A 20,565-nucleotide genomic window follows, 5' to 3' on the forward strand; every position below is an offset into this window, starting at 1 on the left:
CCGCCCGCTGAGGTCACTGGGCCGTCCTGACCGCGTCCCGCAAGGGAAGGCTCCAGGTAGTCAGAGCTCAGAAGTTCCCAGGTAAGATTATATCACACCGAAGCTGCTGACCCCCTCGTTTTAGGTCCTATTGTCCTTGCGTTTCTCCAATATTGAAATATCTTTCCTATACTGAGTTGTGTCGTATGCCTTATCTACCCCAAACCCATTGTACAGCTCTACGGAATTTGACGGCGCTAAATAAAACAATAAATAATAATAATAATGTGCTGGGGCTGAGAATACTTTTCCAAATAATGGTCTAACATTTCATTTCAATGGATCAAGTTCTAACACCAGATTTTTTTTTTTTTTATATATCTACAATTATAGGCTGACTTTGACTGTTATTATCTTTCTAGGAAAAGAAAAAGCCGTTTCTGTGATATTTAAGCCCGCGGGCTGCGATCTGCTCTTTGGCCCGTCTCTAGCGGCCTATGTTATGACATCACAAGCTATTTTCTTTAGCTGCTGAAAGCAAACATTGACTCTGTCATATGCAAAAGCGGGCGAGGAAATAGAAGGAGCGTTTCTGTTGAAACAGCACGTTTCCACTCTGGAAAAATAGAAGTAGGCCGGGGGAAAAGGTTACATGATAAATAGCCGTGCATTCTAGCGTTATTAAATTTGGGAAAGCACCAATAGTAATATTTGAAGGAAGAAATCGTATGTGAATTTCATGCTTTATTTTAATCATAAGGAGCGTTAATGTATGGAAACGCTCCCCACGCTCCCTGTACTCGGAGGTCTGTTACCTTCCAGCGGAAGCTGGCTTCGCTTCCAAAAATCACAGAAATAAACATTCTTTGGCATTAACGTTTGCATTTCCAGCCAGTACATTGTAGCAGTTTAAGAAACATCCGCTTGTCCTCACCATACATCCCAACAGCCCTGGTTTTTGCTGGACAGTCACAATTTTCGGGTGCTATCCCTGGTAGCTGACGCACTGTGCCATGCTTTTTTCGGGCAAGTGGGGATCATGGACCAGTTGGGGGGGATATCCTCTGACTTTCTCTGACCAGCCCAGGGCAGCGCGGACCTCCATTGCAGCTCACACATGGCCACCTCGTGACGCACTGTAGCTGAGCCTCATAAGGTGCCTCTTTTTTCCTGCAGGGTGGGTGGGTGTCCACAACCCCTCTTCCATCCAGCACCAACTCCGCTCCTTTCACCTCCGGCCAACACCTCCATATTACAGGGGAGGGCTGGCACCTTCTGGCGTGCAAGGCAGGTATAAGCCAAGTGACCCCTTTACCCCCCCCTCGCTTACACATTCATGCTAACATACACACTTATACACATACTCGCTGTAAAATACATACATACACCCTTTTTACCCCCTTAACCCACTCTGTTTCGTTTCTGGCTGCTCGCATGCATGTGACTTTTGATTAGTCTTCCAGCAGATGCGGTAGAGGTTAAAACAGTGAGATAATTTAAATATACATGGGATGGTCATATGGCTCCCAAAACTAGAAAATGGCAAAGAACTGCATACGGTGTGAGGCTTTTACAGCAAGACGAAACTAGATTGCCGAGACGTTTCTCGTCTGCCGTCAAGTTCTACCTTAATTAAGAAGAAGATCTCGTAAGATTACTCCACACTTGAAGCCCCCGTTTAACACACCGCATGATTTAGTTTGTATACAGCTGTCATGTTCTTCGTTTTTAAACATGTATTTTGTAGCTAAAAATAAATAACGACCACCCCTTGAAGCTCTCCTTTGTGGTTTCGCATGCTTGTGATCCCCCCCTGTATTATTACAGTCTCCTTGCATGGGTTATTATACAAGGCTGGTAACGATTAAGTGAAAAAGACTCGCGTTAAACTCAGAAACACCTACTGTTCTCGAGGTCAGCTCCTGCAACCGGTGTAAAATAATATTTATGTACCTCTCCCGTCCACCAGAAGAAACCCTATAAATCAGGCACTGGCTACCAGAAGAAGGCAGAGGCTGTAAGAAGTTCGCTGTCCCCTGTAGGTCTTTCTACGTCACACGTGGGTTTCTGCGAAATATATACATTCTGAAAATAGAATCTTCAGATTGTTCTGTTTTCTATGGCTACATTGCATCGGCTTCAAAATAAAAAGCCAAGTGCTACATTGAGGCCATCGAAGAAAAACATGTAGAGTCCGTGTTTTAAGTAAGGCCAAAACGGGGCTATGATCAGGATAATTACTTACGCAAAACAAACCACGGCAAAATGATATTTATATGGCTGACTGGAGTCTTTTTCCTCACCCTTTAACGATTCAACTTAATTTTCTTTTCTTTTTTTTTGTTTAAATGCGCTTATCTGCCGCTGCAGACTACAAGTCCCATGATGCTCATCTGGATCAGCATAGATAGCGGTGCCTTGAAAAGGCTGACCTTTTATTTCCCCCGCTACCTAATTAATTATAAAAAAAACCCTTGGTTTTAGATATGGTTTTTGAGTTGTCTGTCTAGGAGTAGATAATAAAAACTTTCACAGATTAAGGATTGGTAATGTCACAAACCACAGCATTCTTATAAATGTGAGTTTCAAATGCTAGGATTTTATCCCACTAAATACAGTATTTCTTAAAATGTACTGGGAGGTATGTCTCCCCTTTTAAAAATAAATAATACTTTATTCTGTAGGCAGTAAGTTGGGAGTGAAGTTGTTACCTTGTCTGGAGATTAAAGATCTAACCATGGTGTGATGTAATATTTTTCTGACATCACACAGCCTTGTGGCGTTTGGTATCTGCAGCGTGCTCTGGTACAAATCTTATGATAGAAAAGAACGATTTAGCCCATTTTTGATACCTGCTGCTTTTTGGAGACCTTGGTCTTGTCTTTTATGTTCCTTTTCGAGATATTACAAGTAGCACACTTTTAAAGATCCCAAAATGTTTGTAGAAGCCTACTTGATGTGCTTATCACGACATCGGATCTGGGAATGAGGATTACATGGGGGTGTTCTTGCAGTAGACTGGCTACCCACGTGTAGCCAATGAGAGAAGAGCCCTTTTCTGGTTTCCCATTGGATTGGTTCAGCGTTCTAATTCAGAACTTTTACATGCGGAGCCTCATCTCCTACAAGAATATTTTTTATGTATATACAATAATTTATGCTTGACCAAGAAGACGCTAGACTGAATGCAACCATCAAAGCCAAGACGTAAACACCTATTTCTAGAGGACCGTTATCTACCAATACTTAGATCTTACAGGAAGTATGTTGGGGTTTTTTTTGTCTTTTCCCAAACTTTTTAACTTTTTGGTTTTATTAAAGTAAAACAAAGGGATTGCAGTTCCTCGTTATCGGCTGTAAATGATATTGATTCTTTAGCCGATACTTTATATCTGAATTGTGGCCTCACCTTCGGCGGAGAACAGTCAGCTACTTGTGCTGCACTTTTTTTAACCTCCGCTACAAGTCCACTTTTTTTTTTTTTTTTTTTTGGCAAATTTAGAGCTGTACAAACAGCTTTGAAATGCCCAGATCCAAATTAGTCTTGGCAGATTTCCATGAAAAAAAAAAAAGAAAAAAAAAATCCGAGCTGGCAAATTTAAATCATTTTCAGCTCCGAACTATTTTCGTTTCTCGGTTTTGTGTCATCACATCTGAGTTAAAACCTAGGAGAGAGTCTCCCGGTTCACCCTTTAACCTCTCTTTGGCCCGCTGTTTCAAATATTGTTACTTTCTTTTTCTGTTGACGCCGAGATCCACAAATATAAGGTTCAGGTGAGGTTCAAATCAAACGTTTTCCTAAGGGGGGGGGGGGGGGAAAGTGCGCGTCATGAATTTTTCGAGCTGTTCTTGCCAGGGGTGGAAGTCTTGTTGGTTTATGTTAATCGCCGATGTGCCTATTGTAATCTGCAGACCCTCCTTACATCTCCAGTAATGCCAGATTTTAATTACAGCCAACTCTTAAAAAGAACTTTTTGGTCGTGCTTTTACAGCTTTTCCATTATACTGGTCCGGTGTGGTAACGTACGTCGGCTTAGTAAATATATTATTTATGTGGGGGAAATATTGAATATTTTTTACATTATTTTTAATTAGATTCTATGCATAATTATGGGACATTAATATATTTTACATAAAGGAAGCTTAGTGCGTCCTTAGGTAGGAATGGCTTAGAAGGGGCCAAAGTTACTCCCAGCTACCCTGCTTTTTTAGGAGGTGACGAGAATGGGGGAATGTTTCATCCTGGGGTAGATCTAGTCGGTCTAAATCGAAAATATCATTTAATTCTGTAACACAAGCAGTTTCTATGGCACTAAGCACTTCTTGCACCAGACTAAAGATTCCAATATAATCCAGTCCAAAGGCAAGAAAGCTTTATGAACATATTGAGGGATTTCCGTACCTTGCTTGCCTCTTCAAGATGCTTGGTATTCAGAAAACCCACAAAAATCGATGCTTTTATCACTCCTGTGGCTGCAAAACAAACGTTTTACCTTCCCTCTGCCCACTGAGGCTTTGAAACCCCAAAATGTAATTTTTTTTGGTCTTTAAGCCATCTTCTTGCTGTGTGAAGAACGGCGAGCTTTTGGAGATTTTTGCTGCTCGTGTCCGGTGGGTTAATTGAAAGGAATAACACTAGCGGTACCCATTCGGGTGAAAAGATGAGCTTTTAGGATTTATAATCGGTAGAGACGGTGATATAGCCAGCTCTTATTAAACCACATAGGCCGGGGTGGAGGCAACTCATGGTGATACTCTGGTGGTAAAGCAAGCAAAGAAGCCCATTCTGCAACATAAGCTGCCCTAGCACAATTCTGTTATTTTATGTATTAACTTGTTAATAAAATCCCGGGGCCAGTTCGTCTTTACTTCGCGAGTGTCCGGATGCGACACATTAATGTATGCGGAGGTGGTGTGGCCGACGGGCAAAGGGGTAGCCGAGGATTCCGCTCGTCAGAAATAAATTGTTAGAAAAATGAATAATGTAATGCAAAACCGCATTTTAAAAGGGCTTCTAAGTTACCGACAATGCACGCGGGACCGAGGTTTGGTGTATTTGAAACTTTACTTTCGTATTTGGTTCTGACTTTATAGCCGTCGAGAAACCGTGTCTAATGAATGTTTAAGAGAGGAGAAATGTCTATATTCTGTATAATGGCTTGCATGTGTGAGTTCCCTCTGGCAGTAGCTGTATAATTATTCTGTCATCTCCTGGAGAAGAGTGTATCTGTCTTAAGGATACAGCGGAGAGATTTGGCGGCTGCTACACCCCGGATTGGCGCTTTCATATCGTTCATAGATAAACATCGTTTCTTTTCACTTCTTCATCTCTTTCCCCTCTCCTTCGCTTTCTGCAGTTTGGCTCAGGATTTGGTTTTTACAACCAAGAAGACAGGAAAAGAACAAACAATTTTCTTCCGTCTTCGTTTCGGCAAAACAAGGAGGGGGAAAAAAAAACTTGGCTTATGGATATCAATAACTCATTGCTCTGAGATATCTTGGAACGCCGTGTTTAAAGGGAAAAATGAGCACAAAAAATGCACAGAACTTCCTGTTTTACTCTTAAAGTAGCTCTTTCGACTCAGACATCCGTTCCGTTGGGACGCTCCATGCTGTACGGTGAAGCGCCAAGGGCACAGACTATTATTTCCTTGCTCGCGTTTTATTGGAGCTATTAAAAGACAATCACATGATGGAGTGGTGGCAGACATTGTTATGTGTTTAAGGGTTTGTGGTCTCGAGGCTTGCAGGGAGCAGAAGTCATCTTGAATCCTGCACGTCTCGAAGAAGCTCGGTGTTTACTTTATCTGAAAAATAGAGTAATTGAAGGTCGCCGAAGCCAGAAATAACACAAGAAGCTAAGTTGATATTGTGTTATTTCTAGTATTCAACCGCTGCAAGCGTAGTTGCGTGTTACAAAAAGGGCCCCAATCCCAGAATGTCCAACGGACAAATGGAGCAACGATTAGACTTTCGACCCTCAGCTTGCTGATTATTTGGTAGCTGTTGCAGCGGTTGGTTTCAGTTTTAAGAAGACCATCCTCAGTCCGTAACAGAGTCCGACATCCCCTACATAAAGATCTTTAAATTGGATATCTCCTTATCCCATGCAGCGGAGCAAAGACGTTAAAAAGGCTGAGCAATCTAAAAACCATGCTTTATTATAATAGGCGGACTTGTCATCTTATAACCAGGCCTCCACTTATATCCATGGAGCCTCTAGAAAGACGGCAGCCACCTCCAAGCCATTACTACACGTTACTTTATACCTTAGACGTTACCCTTCAATTCAGGGGATGCGAAGGCAGGAACAGAGGAGCCGGTAATGTACGGATGTTCCGAGCCCGTCGCCCCGCTCCGAGCCCGTCGCCCCGCTCCGAGCCCGTCGCTCCGCTCCGAGCTCGTCGCCCCGCTCCGAGCCACCTCACCTTAGATTTCCTAGAAGTCTCAGGAACCTTAAAGCATTTTTGTAATTTCATGTATTTTTCTATAAAAGTATTTCTGAGATGTAAACGGCTGTTTGTAATTCCTATAGGAGAATTATCTGTACTTTTTTACTTTAAAGGGATGGTGTTTAGAAGCTAGATCCCCAAATCCTTGGCAAGTGTCGAAACATACGATATTCTTTTAAAAGCATCCAAAATGCCATTCCTTCCCTTTTCCTTTTAGTTATGTTCATAAGCCATAAATAATGACAGCCGGGCAAAAAAGCGGAGCAAAAAAAAATATGAAGGCTTCCTATCCATTTAATATAAAGTTAATTATTGAGTCTCTTTAATACGCTTTCATTAAATTAAGCTTTGAAGAAATGGCTGTCATCTTACATTTTTGGCTGTGCTGCATATTTAAATGTTTGCGGTTAGAAGTATTTAAATTGTGACACTTACTAGAATAATTAAGCTGAAATAACGTCTGCACTTCGTTGAAACTGTTGGTTTAGCTGCCGGTGTCGGCACCCTCTCCAAATAATTGAGACATGTCTCAAGAAAGGTTAATTATACCGAAAAATAATACAACGTCACGGGCAGTGTCCCAGAAGCTTAAATACACACAAATGCATTTATTCAACCAAGTACGAGTGATTGTAAGGAATTAGACGTCAGCAATCACCAAGGAGTCCTACGGAGCGTTTAGAACCTTCCATGAGTGTTACGAGGTCAAGATTCTACCCAACACGCACTTAATGTTTCTACATGATTATCACCGAACGGTTGCTAATCTGTAGTAATCTATGTAGATCGTTGAGATTTGGTGAGGGTATTTTTCTTTCGGGGGGGTTGTAATTCTAGGGTAGCTGACATTGGGACGGGCACAAGGCACGCCACAAAGCAGAAGAAGGATCCTTCATTGTTGAACTTGGCATTTACTGAGCACGTTTGTTGATTGTGTGTATTCGATGTTGGCATTAGCGCACTCTGTGATTAGAGAAGGGTACATTGTTGCCATCATGCATTTACGATATAATTGCCGATGGATTGAGTATCTGTGTTTTAGACTCCGATTTTGCTGGCGCGTGTCCTAGAATTCTAAGCCTGTCTCCATTCTTAATCTTCAAGTTGGCAGGCTGGGGTACTACATCTTGGTCTTTGGATCTGCTACTGAACTTTTTTTTTTTTTTTTTAATCATACGTATCGCATTTCTGCATTCAGCATGCCGTGCCAGATGGAGGCTTTTAATAAACAAGCAGGATAGAATCTGGCATGAGATGGGAGTCAACGGAGAGATCCATCAAAACCGTGCAGACCTCGATCTGATTTCTGGTGCCGCACATGAGGCTGAGACTAGAACTTGACTAGAGGTGCTGACTAGGAGAGTGAAGATAGAATGCTTTCACCCTACAGTTTCTGACTTAAACTATGAAGCATATACCGTATATTCCGGCGTATAAGACGACTTTTTAACCCGAGAAAATCTTCTCAAAAGTCGGAGGTTGTTTTATACGCCGGGCGGGCGCCCGATGAGCAGGGCTGGTTGGGGAGATCACGACCTCCTTCTAATTAGCCCAACATTAGCAGGGCCGGACTGGCCCACCGGGATACCGGGAAATTTCCCGGTGGGCCGGCAGGTCCGTGGGCTGGGACCAGGGGCAATTGCCCCCCAGGCTGCCCGAAATCTAATCTGAGCGGCCGCTGGGTGCTGATGCGGCCGGCCGGCGCTACTATAATACTTTTTTCTTAATTTAATATGGCAAGCTGGTCCGGCTTGCCATATTAAATTTTAAAAATGTATTACAGTATCGCCAGCCGGCCGCATCAACACCCAGCACCCGTGTGCGATGGCCGCCTAGTGATGGGAGCAGCGTGAGGGGTGAAAGCTCCGCCCCTCGCACTGACCTTTCACCCCTCACGCTGCTCCCATCACTATGCGGCCGTCAGATTGCTGGGAATGTAATCTAAACGGCCGGTGCGTGCTGATGCCGCCGGCCGGCGGCATCAGCACGCACCGGCCGTTTAGATTACATTCCCAGCAGTCTGATGGCTGCATAGTGATGGGAGCAGCGTGAGATGGAAGCTCCGCCCCCTCGCACTGCTGCAGCACCGGATGTCAGGCCAGTGACGTCCTGTCAGGAGAGAGAAGAGAACAGCGTGCGGCTACCAGAGGACGGAAGTCAAGAGAAGTAGAAGGTGAGTAAAATAATGTATTTTTTTGTACAAAATGTATAATATTTTTTTGTATGTGTTAAAAAAATCAGCATGTGTGTGTATGTAAGTGTGTCCCCCTATATGCCACTCTGCCTCCAAAAATGCCTTTTACCCCCCTATATGCCACTCTGTCCCATGACATGCCTTTTAACCCCCTATATGCCTATACACCCTATATGCTATATACAGAGTGGCATATATGGGTATAAGGCATTTCTGGATGCAGAGTGACATATAGGGGATTAAAAGGCATATGATGGGACAGAGTGGCATATTAGGGGAACATAAGGCTTTTTTGGAGGCAGAGTGCCCCATGATATACCTTTTAACTCCCTTTATGCCACTCTGCCTCCAGAAATGCCTTATACCCATATATGCCACTCTGTCCCATGATATGCCTTCTAACCCCCTATATGCCACTCTGCCATATAGGGGGTTAAAAGGCATATCATGAGACAGAGTGGCATATAGGGGGGCATAAGGCTTTTCTGGAGGCAGAGTGCCCCATGATATGCCTTTTAACCCCCTTTATGCTACTCTGCCTCCAGAAATGCCTTATACCCCCCTATATACCACTCTGCCTCCAGAAATGCCTTTTAACCCCCTTTATGCCACTCTGCCTCCAGAAATGCCTTATACCCCCCTATATGCCACTCTGTCCCATGATATGCCTTTTAACCCCCTATATGGCAGAGTGGCATATAGGGGTATAAGGCATTTCTGGATGCAGAGTGACATATAGGAGGTCAAAAGGCATATCTGGAGGTATAGTGGCAAAAAGGGGGTTAAAGGCATATCACGGGGCAGAGGGGCATATAGGAGGGTTGAGGCATATCAGGGAGGCAGAGTGGCATATGGGGGTTAAAAGGCATATCACGGGACAGAGTGGCATATAGGGGGGCATAAGGCTTTTCTGGAGGCAGAGTGCCCCATGATATGCCTTTTAACCCCCTTTATGCTACTCTGCCTCCAGAAATGCCTTATACCCCCTATATACCACTCTGCCTCCAGAAATGCCTTTTAACCCCCTTTATGCCACTCTGCCTCCAGAAATGCCTTATACCCCCCTATATGCCACTCTGTCCCATGATATGCCTTTTAACCCCCTATATGGCAGAGTGGCATATAGGGGGTATAAGGCATTTCTGGATGCAGAGTGACATATAGGGGGTTAGAAGGCATATCAGGGGGGCAGAGTGGCAAGCCTGGGGGCAGAGGTGCATAACTCGGGGGTAGGTTGGCAAATAAAAGGAAAAAAAAAACAAACATGTCTCAATCATAGCTTTTATTAAATATGGAAAAAAATAATCTACATGAATTAATAAAGAAATAAAAGTTTCTTACCAGAATATCGTGAAGAATAATGTGATCACTGTTTTGTTCCACTGAACTTTTTCATCTAAAATGTTCGCTGTAGTAAATGTTTTGATCCCATTCTGTGTAATGTATTTAATTTATTAGGGCCTTTTAACACTTTTGCTTTCTGGCATTTTAATACAAATAATGAGATAAAAAGAATGGCGAATAGTGTGAGTCGGGTGTGTATAAGGGGTGCGTGTGGTTAAAGAGCGCGACCGTGAGATAAACTATATGGGGCTGGTCTCCAAATTTTTCCAGGGCTGCTTTTCAGTCCCAGTCCGGCCCTGAACATTAGGGAGCTCGAGGTCTGGCACTTCAGACCTCGGCTTCTGTGCTCCCTTATCACTACCCGCCGGCTATTGATGCTATAAATGTGTGTGTGTGTAAAGGCAGGGGTGTGTGGTGAGGGCAGTGTATAAATGTGTATGTATGGACAGGCGTATGTTAGTATGTGTAGATATATATATATATATGTGTGTGTGTGTGTGTGTGTGTGTGTGTGTGTGTGTAAGGGCAGTGTATGTATGTATGTATATGTCTGTGTATGGACAGGTGTGTGTATGGGCAGTGTATGTGTATATGTGTGTTTGTAAGCTGGTGTGTACGTATGTTAGGGAGAGCTGACCCACCCAATCCAAGCAGGCTTTGTATACAACAACCAGCCAATCACCAGTAAGGTACATCGCTTGCCGTGATTGGCTGGTTGTTGAATACTGGGTAGAGGGATAGTCTTATATGGCGAGTACAGCCCAAGCTCTGTATTTTAACTGCAAAAGTTGGGGGTCGTCTCATATGCCAAGTCGTCTTATACGCCAGAATATACGGTATATATAGCATATATGTTTAAAAAAGTAACCTTTTTGTGCTACTATTTTAAAACCATGTGGGGTATGGTTCCATCCTTCAGTCGGCCCGTACTAAGATTTCCTTTTATACAAAGTTGCAGGTAGAGTTTTCCTGAAAAAAAAAATAGTGGGCATAGTTGTGGGTTGGTGAGGACAAAGCCACAAAAAAAAAGCAGAGCCGCTCAAAGACCCCGTGAGATTGGGCTTCAGGCTCCTCGGTACAGGCGCTCCCGGACAGTGGTACACCATGACTCCCATCGTATCGTCGTAGCATATATTCCTAAAATTTTTTGTTTTTTATGTAGTTTAAGCACTCAAAGTAAAGAAAAAATGACAGTTTCTCTAAGTTTTTTTTAATTAAAATGCTATTAATGTGTCAGCTAGGCTTATTCTTAGAGTCTGACTTATCAAACCAAGTACCACATTTCCTTGTAACCCCCGTTATAACCGTTTCCTATGATAAACCATTAACTTTCCTTAATGAAGCCGATTTTGAGGCACACCTTACTTACTGGCTAAAAAAGCACTTACTTAGAAACCGTGACAAAAACAATCAACCTGGCCGTTCTAACAGAGTCATAGAATTCAACATTCAGACAAACTGTTCTGCTTGATACCTACGACTCAGACCTTAATCAGTCGTTGGTAGCGTCTTAGATTTGGGAGCCGTGTGTCTATCCCATGTTTAAATGCCCTTGGTGTATTAGCAACGATCACTTCTGGTATCAATAAAAGCCAAGCCAAACCATCATGCAAACAAGGCTTTGGTGAACATTCCTATTATATGTTTATATATATAAATAATATTTAATATTACACCCATTTCTGATATCATATGTATCCTGAAAACAGGTGGTTACAGATAATGCAGTGGAACCCCTTATCAGTAGAAGTCATCCACAGGAACTTTTAAAGATGATTACTGTCCGTTTTCTTCTTCATTATGTTCCCTCCTGTCCTGCTTTGCATTCGTTCGGCGGATCAGAGTAAAGCATTTGTTGAGAAATCCGTTGGGGAAAAAACACTTGCCTTCCATTAGCAGCTTTAACGGGTAATATGTTTGCACTCATAATTTAGCAAGCAGCCTGAATTATTGGCAGCTGTATTAAGAGACACTTTAAATTAGAAAACAATGGGGAAAATCCCTGTTAATTTAAAAAAATGATTGTTTCCATCCAAAGTTACTCTGTATTCTGTGTATCTCTCTCTCTCTCTCTTTATATAGATATATATATATAATGTCCATGTAGGTTGTGTGAAAAAGAAAGTGCATCCTCTTTGAATTCTATCGCATATCATATCAGGACATAATAACAACCGTCTGTTCAGGCCCGTGTTAACACAATGCTAGGGAGGAAAGACATCAGCAATGATCTGAGAGAAGTAATTGTTTCTGCCCATCAATCTGAGAATGGTTATAAGGCCGTTTCCAAACAATTTAACGTCCATCATTCCGAAGTGATAAAGATTATTCAGAAGTGGAAAACATTTAGGACATTTGCCAATCTTCCCAGTTGTGGACGTCCCGACAAATTCGCCCCAAGGTCAGACCAAGACTGGGAACTTCTGTGCCCGGCTACCCGGAGCATACCTTTGCTGACGTATGTGGACGATCCCGCTGACATCGCCGGAAACACCCCCATTTAAAGGGCAAATTGGTGGGGAGTGGGGCGTGTCAAAACTGATAGGATTTGGGTGTGGACCCGGAGAAGCGGCTCTTCTCCCGGAGTTACTTCCCAGGTATGCAGACTATACAGGCGTCAGCATGTTAAATAATAACCCTCATGACAGAACCATTGGAAAAAGACTGATCAAGACTAATTTGAAAGTCAAAGACCGCGTGAGTTAACGCAAAATGCAGTTTTCTAATGATCATTTAATTTACTAAAAGTAGAGATCATCAAAACCTAAATCACCCATGTGAAAAAGTAATTGCCCTGATAACTGCTTGTGCCACCTATGTGGGCAACAACATTTACAATAACTGGCAAAGAGTCTTTCCCATAGCTTTGGGGGCATTTTGGCCGCTGTTCTTGGCAGAATTGTTTTAATTCGGCCACATTGGAGAGTTTGGGCATGAACTGCCTCATGCCACAGCACTGGGTTCTTTTTCGCCGAGTCCCAGAGCCTTGCAAATAGCTTTTTAGCCCTTTTTCAGACTGATAGAGGTCGGTGACTTTTTTTCCTCCTCTGTTCTTTTTGAGATCTTTAAGCCGGCTTCACTTTGAAAGACAATTTCTATTTAATCCATGTTAAGTTTGTCACGGCCGGCGGTAGTGACGCCCGTGGGTGTCTAATTGAATCATCAAATACATTTGATAATTGATGTCCTCATATCAGTTTGATCATTCTGAACCCCTGGTTAAAGGTTTCTGGTAGATAAGAAACTCTTCATGCTCCCAATGACTTATTCCGGGCACATTCCATAATTTGTTTAATTCTGAGGTCAACCCCGGAGACCTTGCGGTCCGCTAGTGATCCACATTTTGATACATTCACAAACAATGGATTTGGATGCCTCGTCATCATCAGGACCTTGTCGACGTGAGATGTTTTCATAGAAAATGTCCCAATTTATAGAATCAGGCCAGCAGTGCAGCGATCCGTTCAGTGCTAATTATAGAAACTATGAGCATCCAAGACAGATGAGAAAGGAAGTTCTTTTTTCCCAGGAGTTCAAAGACTTCTAAGAGCCACAACAAGCGTAATGATATCGTGTTGTGCGCGGTGTTCAAGGCTTCTCCTTATCTGGAGTTAGAAAGTTGACCGTGTATCGGGATCCGAGCTCCAATACAGCCTGAGTTGTGTGTCAGTCAGCGTTACGAATGTGGTGTAAAGATGAGCCTTGTGTCGCCCCATTCCTGTGGTGTTTGTTACATTGTGTCAGGTGCTCTTATTTAACCATTTCTGTGTCAACCACATACGCGATGCATGGTTGGCAAGGCGGACCCCTGGATTAACTCTATGAGCCCCTGTGTTAACCTGGCCCAGCTAACAGCAGTTATTGTTTCCTATCTGGGTAGTATCTCATGCCTGGTGTCGTACATTGATCTCGTCTGAGATTCAGGAGCCACATGCCTATCCCCGTGCATGCTTAAACCCCCCTCACTGTATTAGCCTCTACCACGTCTGCTGGGAGGCTGTTCTGCTTACCTACAACCATATCAGTAAAGAAACTCATTCCTACACTACCTCTAAAATACTTCCCCACATTACAATAAACACCTAAATCCTTACTCTCTAGTTTATTCCCTCCGGTAAATCCTCTACCGCAGTTGAAATATTGTGATTTAAGTAGTCTACTTAAAAGTCTTAGTTTGCCGGCCATGAATATCTAATCCAGGTGTGCTGCGCATTAGCGTACATTTCTTGTGGCTTTAAACAAAAAAAAAAGTGACTTTTATTGTTTTTAAACACCTTTTGCTATGTTTTTTACAAATACTTATCTTTGTTCCGTTACTGAATCCATTATTTCTAAACTGACTTATAAACCAAAGACATCCTTGGTTTTTATCAGGAGGTGTGAGGAAAGCACATAATCGGAATGTACCTTAACGTTTAACTCCCTGCTTTGCAGTCAGGTTTTTTTTTTTTTGCTTTTTTTAAAATTGAATTTAAACATTTTTAATTTAAAGGTATTTTAAGATTCGTGAGGCTATGAATGTCCAAAACGAATTGTTTGCTTTTATAGGTGCTTAGGAAATTTCCAAATGAACATTCCACAAATAAAATGGAAAAGAGGTGGAAACAGGAATAGTAGCGTGTTTCATGGTAGGGATTTTTGGGTTTTATGGGTTTTTGGAATAAGAGTAAAAAAAAAATCTACTTCCTGCTTTTTTTTTCTAATTTTGTAACGTAAAATCCAAGAATATCTTATATACAAGCCTGGATTCCCTTTACTGCTCAGGAAACCGACCCTACAAAATATATTTTATAATATATTATATGATATAATAACATGAACTGTAACACAAGGGGAATTATATAATACAACTTTAAAAATCAAATTACTATTACACCATTTTAAAAAAAAAAAAAATTTTTAGAGTGGAAGAAAAAAAAATGGAAATTAAATTTGTAAAAAAATATTTTTATCATTTTACTTTATGATATTAAGGCTTGGAATGTTTAAAAAAAATATATATATAAAAATAGTACATGTCTGTCAACAAACTGAAAGCCCTAAAAAAGAAACAGTGGTAGAAAATAATGACTTTTTGGGGGATAAAAGATCACAGATCCATTTTGGGAAAGTCATTAAATTGGACAGAAATGTTAAGTCATCAGAAACAGTGAAGCGTTTGTATATAGATGGGGTAATGAAGAGCAGCCATCAGTTAGTCTTTGATTTCGGAGGATGACATTTGTCCTAATCCATGTTAATTAGACCAGATGCCCACACACGCACACGCACACACACACACGATATTCTCTTTTTGTAGATTCTGTATGAAATTCCTTTTTGACGGCGTTTTGATCTGTCTTGGGTTTGACGTACAGTACAATGTATGTTTTTGAGAGCATGACAATGAGTCATCCTCTTAACACAAAGTCCTATTCCCGTGAGAATTTATTTCCCATTTTATTATTATTATTATTTATTTTATTTCTTTGCGGAGTAATTTTTTGTATCAATTATATTGTTGGGTTTTTTTGTTTTTTTTTATTATTTTTTTTTTTCTTCCACAAAGATTCTTACAATTGTATTGCAAGCTTATTGTTCCCACAATCATTTAAGGAGCCGTGTTTAAACAATTTTTGCTTTTCTTTTTAGGTATGTAACTTATTACTATATTTATTCTCTGGTCAAATGTGTAAACAGCCCAAAGCTTTATTGAACAGAGCACGACGTTATCTGTGGGTGATTTAGCAACTTGCCGCCATCTGAGGTCGTGGGTTAATCCCGTGTATAACACCCTTTAAAAGAAAGTAATAACACAAAAGAAGGAGAAAATGTGTATCTGTTTATTATTAGTAGTAGTAGTAATTTGTATTTATTAATTTTATTTTTATTAGTTATACTAATTATTTATTATTAGTAGTAATTATTAGTAGCTGTAATTTTATTAGTTGTAATTTATTAGTAGTAATAATTATTAGTAGCTGTAATTTTATTATTAGTTGTAATTTGTATTTATTATTATTATTAGTAGTAGTAATAATTATTAGTAGCTGTAATCATTTTATTTATTATTAGTTGTAATCATTTGCATTTATTATTATTAGTAGTAGTAATAATTATTTATATAGCACCAACAATGTCTGCAGCTCTTCTTACAGTCTATACATTCAAAAGGTCCAACAAAACTAGAACCGGTTCGCAATTAGGTGTATTATTTATTCTTCAAATTTATTTATTCAGTAGACGATCTCGGAAACTTGTACTCATGTTTCAAATTGGTGCAGCTAGATTTATTAAATCCCTTATTGAGTTAATATGCTTAAATGGGTCAGATTCAGAAAACTGGGCCAATAGGTCCCGCAGGCAGGTTCCGATAAAGCATACAATTTTTTAAAACAAATATTTAACTACTTTAATTTTATGGAAAGGCAACACAAATTGCCAAGATACACAATAAGTTACCACCTTGAAAGAATCGGGAACCCCGTTTCTTGAAAGAAAGAATGAATTTTTCAGAACTCGGCCTTAACGTGATCATTTCAGAGGAAACTTTCCTGGCAGGAATAGGTGCTTCCAACCTTATGAGCAACAGAGAACGTTTTGGAACGTGGGAGGTTTCCGCGCACGCACACCTACCTCTTTTGTGGTAATTGTACAATTTACAGCTCGTATTGGAAACGTGTTTTATTTGATATCCCACTAGCGGCTTGCGCTACCTTTTTACCCTATTGGTTGGCCAAAAATCCTTCCAAAACAAAGGTGCGACCACCCACCCGGTATTTCAACTTTATACGCGACTCGACGTTTTACTGAACCCCGTATAATCCGGCGAACGGGATTGAATATCCCTTTAGAATGTTGCCGTGGGGAGTAATTGATCACCGGATTACGTAAAGGCGTTAAAATAATTCTAGGCGTGCATCGCACTTACTGCAATTTAATATTTCAAGCACGTAAATGCTGGCGAGGATGATGGGAGTTGTAGTGTACAGTAGAGCAATGGCATAACAGCATCATCCCCAGCTGCGCCCAGTTTAGTGAACACTAATGTTCCTTCCCTGCAAACAAAAGACCCTTTGGCTGATTGTGATGAGAGTTATAGTCCATGCCGTCTGTAGAGAGAGATGGTTGCCTGTCCTTAGTCGGTTATGTTATTTAGGCTTTCTGGGTTTAATAGGCCACAAGGTTAAATAAAGAAAGGAAAAAAAATGTACATAAAATGTATCCAGACCCCTGCATAAACACGTTAAAGAGATCTGTGGAAACATTAATAGCCCCATTCACGAAGTTTCTGCTCAGTGCACTTTAACACCGTCAAAATTAACCGTTTTCATGAATGAGACTGACAGGTTGAGCTCAGGCGAGTTGCTGTGCATAAAGTGCAAATGCTAAGGAGGCCAAAGGGTTTGTTTCTAGAAGGAGTACGTTGTTTGCTTGGCTTTGTGTTAAATCCATATGTTTATTGCTTTAACCCTTTCTTAGCCTTCGGAACAGGATGTAAATTATATCCACCGGCTTGTCTAATATTCCTAGTAAAGCTACTACTGTGGCTACATACTGTATACGCGGGACGGCAGACAAAGACCTGATTATATATAAATGGCTAAGGAAAATATACTGTAGCTGCATCGGCATTTAGAGACAAGAGGGTGGGCATAGTGGGCACTAGCTTAAGGTGTAGTTATCGGAGGAGTGTGGCAGGAGTGTGGCAGGAGGCAGCACTCAGCTATATGGATCTTTTTTCCGCGGCAGGTGCCGTTGGTAAACCCGACAAGGATAGGTGTCTAATCTGATGTAGATATTTAGTGGGAGATCGTATGATATCTACGTAGAGTCCAGACGAATTTGAAACCCTAGAGAAAACAAACATTTTAGGGTATTGTAATGGTGGCTGTTGTTATGAGGAAGATGTGGAGGGGCCACCAGACTGGACTCTGCTGGTGCCGGACAAAGGGTTCTAGAGCCAGTCACTGTAGTGATAGTTTGAATCTTGGCCACTCTTAACCTACGGTGTCTGTTACGCATCGCAGGGACTTGGCTTGGGTCGGCTCGTGGTGTTGTTTCGATTCTTTTAGAAAGTGACGGACATGGGTTTAACCACCCAGTGGTTCCAGTGTATAAATGGATTCTATCTGTTGGTGGGATCTTTTTCCAACTCGTGTTGCTGTAAGGGATTTTCTAGACTCGTCCAAACTGATGGAACCCACTTTTGGTCAAGGTGCCATTGGATGCAAGTGTTTAGTGGATATCTTTCCATATCCAGTCTGCAGTGGGTCAAAGAAAAAATATGACGTACTCTTTTCAGGGCCACAGAAGTTCTGATAAAATGGTGTTTTTTACCTTTTAAAGATGTATCTTTATAATACAATTACCACAATGTGACCTTCTAACGTTCAGCTTCTTCTTGGTTTGGAATGTTGGACACTTTTTCTTGTTGTGGTTATAACAGCCCCCCTTCTAGGACGCTCTTCTCTTTTTGTTTCTATAGGTCCAATTTGTCACATGATACACATCTTATGTCCTGGTTGCCCATTGTACAGAGCTGCTGAATATAATTCCACTTTATAAAACAATAAATAATAAACTAAGTCTCCCACAAGAAAAAGTAGTGAGTCAAGAAGGAGGCAAACTGCGTTGTGGAAAGGGTATCTCTTTTGGGTAAATTACACAAAAAGGAAAGTTTGACATGTAATGTATGTCTTTGTTAATAGTTATAGTTATATTATTTTCCAAAGAGAGAAAAAATCCAAGTTTCCCATATTGGATAGAGACCTTGATACACTTTAACAATTTGGTTAACTTTCATAATGCCAGGATATTCAAATATGCCTAAACATGATGTTCTAATGAACCATTCGGTCCACCCTTCCTTTTGCATTGTGGTGTCGCCACATCAAACATGGCTGCTGCCACATCAAACATGGCTACTGCCACAGTGACTCAAAATTGGCTTCTGTTTCCAATGCTTTATTATTAGTTTCGCACCGCAGTTGGCAAAGTTTTAATCCTAATAAAATAACATTATTCTTCCCTTTCATTTTATGCATTGTAAAGCTGTAAACTTGTAACAAAAAATGTAATCTCTGTGTATTTACAAACCCTGTTAAAAGCCCTATAGTGACAAACGTGTTACAGAAGCGTAAGGGGGGTGAACATGAACTTGACAACTGTATAAAGGAATCATGAGTTATAACCCGATCCTTCCTACTAACCAAATGCTGTTTGTCGTTCGCCCGCTCCTTATAATGCGGCTGCAAACCACTTGTTAACCACAGCGATTTCTCATCTTCTTAAACGGACGAGGAGGTGGCCCTGCCTTATTAGACGTTTTAAAGAGCGAGGCGTATGACCGGGCAGAGGCCAGAATCATTAACAAAACAGGAAGGCTTTCTGCGCTGCCTCACAGCTGCCTGTTTTCCATGTGAGACGCTGACTCGCTAATTCATCGCAGATTTTCTGTTTTGTGTTCACAGAGCGCCTACCGCAGGATGGGGATGCCGTTTTTAGCCTGTTAATGACACGGATGTTACAAAAGTAACAAGAAGAAGAAAAAAAATAAATAAAAAATAAAAATAAAGGGTTCTCCTGAAGCAACCTGTATTCCTTCACATTCGGCGGGCCGGAGAGGGACGCGAGTGGGCTGATTTGTTGTGACTATGGACAGACGCGACCGTATGTGTCATCTCCTGGCCCCCTCAGGCGCGTCTGCTTGTTTACCAGCTGGAAGAGTTGGCTAATTAATGGCAGGATGTTTGGGATCCTGTGTAGGTGGGGGAAGAACGCACATCACGGAGCCCTGTCGCTAGCAACAGGTCAACACACCGTCAGCTCTTATTTTAGCCCTAAACATTATATTTATACAAGTTTCCTTTCCGAGGCAGAACCAGCAGAAAGGGCAAATTACACTGGGTCATATTTTCCCCCAAATTAAAAAAAAAAATATATATATGTGTATGTATGTACATCCTGTAAATGAAGGATGGCTGCAAACCCTTTAGCTCTTGTTGAACTACAACTCTCATCACTCTGAGCTATTCATATGGAATGAGTTGTAGGATAACCCCTGTTTTAGGACAGCTGCTTGCTAAAGTCGAAATTAAAGGGATAATGTCACCTGAATGTCAGAGTTGAAGGAGGTAAAAAAAAAGAGGACACAAGTGTATCTCTTTTGAGGTCTATTCGCTAAAGGGAGAGTTTAGCAACAACACCAGGTTTCTCCAGCAAGGCAAGATAAGGTGGCCCTGTGTAATGTATAATTCAAAGGTCTAGGTGAGAAATCTCTGGTTCTCCTATACATCATACAGGGCCGGCCAAGCTCTTCCTGCAGCAGGGGTTGGACCTGCATACTGTATAGAGAAGTCAAGGAGCTGAAACCACATCTCTCCTGCAAACTCTCCCTTTAGTGAACAGGCGTTGCTGTGAGTATGCACTTGCTTACTGAACACTGAATGTGGCGTGTGTTCCGCATTCAAGCTGTAATCATTGGTTAGGTGACGCAGCTTCTCGAGACCATTCTGTTTCTTGTGTATTTAAAAAGATTTCGGTAATAGTTCAGGTTTTCTGGTTAGATTCCCAGCTTCCTGATTCACGGCATGTCTTGTATTCCAATATTCTCAG

General features: G+C 41.4%; 1 protein-coding gene across 1 annotated transcript in view; it reads left to right on the top strand.

Annotated features, from left to right (window-relative positions):
* The window catches only part of SUPT3H (SPT3 homolog, SAGA and STAGA complex component), a 176,300-nt gene extending 156,251 nt beyond the window's left edge, over nucleotides 1–20,049 (top strand). Inside the window, exon 12 of the mRNA XM_053458482.1 lies at nucleotides 19,422–20,049. Within this exon, the coding sequence (XP_053314457.1) occupies nucleotides 19,422–19,463 (42 nt within the window). The 3' untranslated portion in view covers nucleotides 19,464–20,049. The remainder of the gene's footprint in view (nucleotides 1–19,421) is intronic.
* The last annotated feature ends 516 nt before the right edge of the window (nucleotides 20,050–20,565 follow it).

Source organism: Spea bombifrons, chromosome 3 (genome assembly GCF_027358695.1).
Source record: "Spea bombifrons isolate aSpeBom1 chromosome 3, aSpeBom1.2.pri, whole genome shotgun sequence".
Classification (NCBI taxonomy): Eukaryota; Metazoa; Chordata; class Amphibia; order Anura; family Pelobatidae; genus Spea; species Spea bombifrons.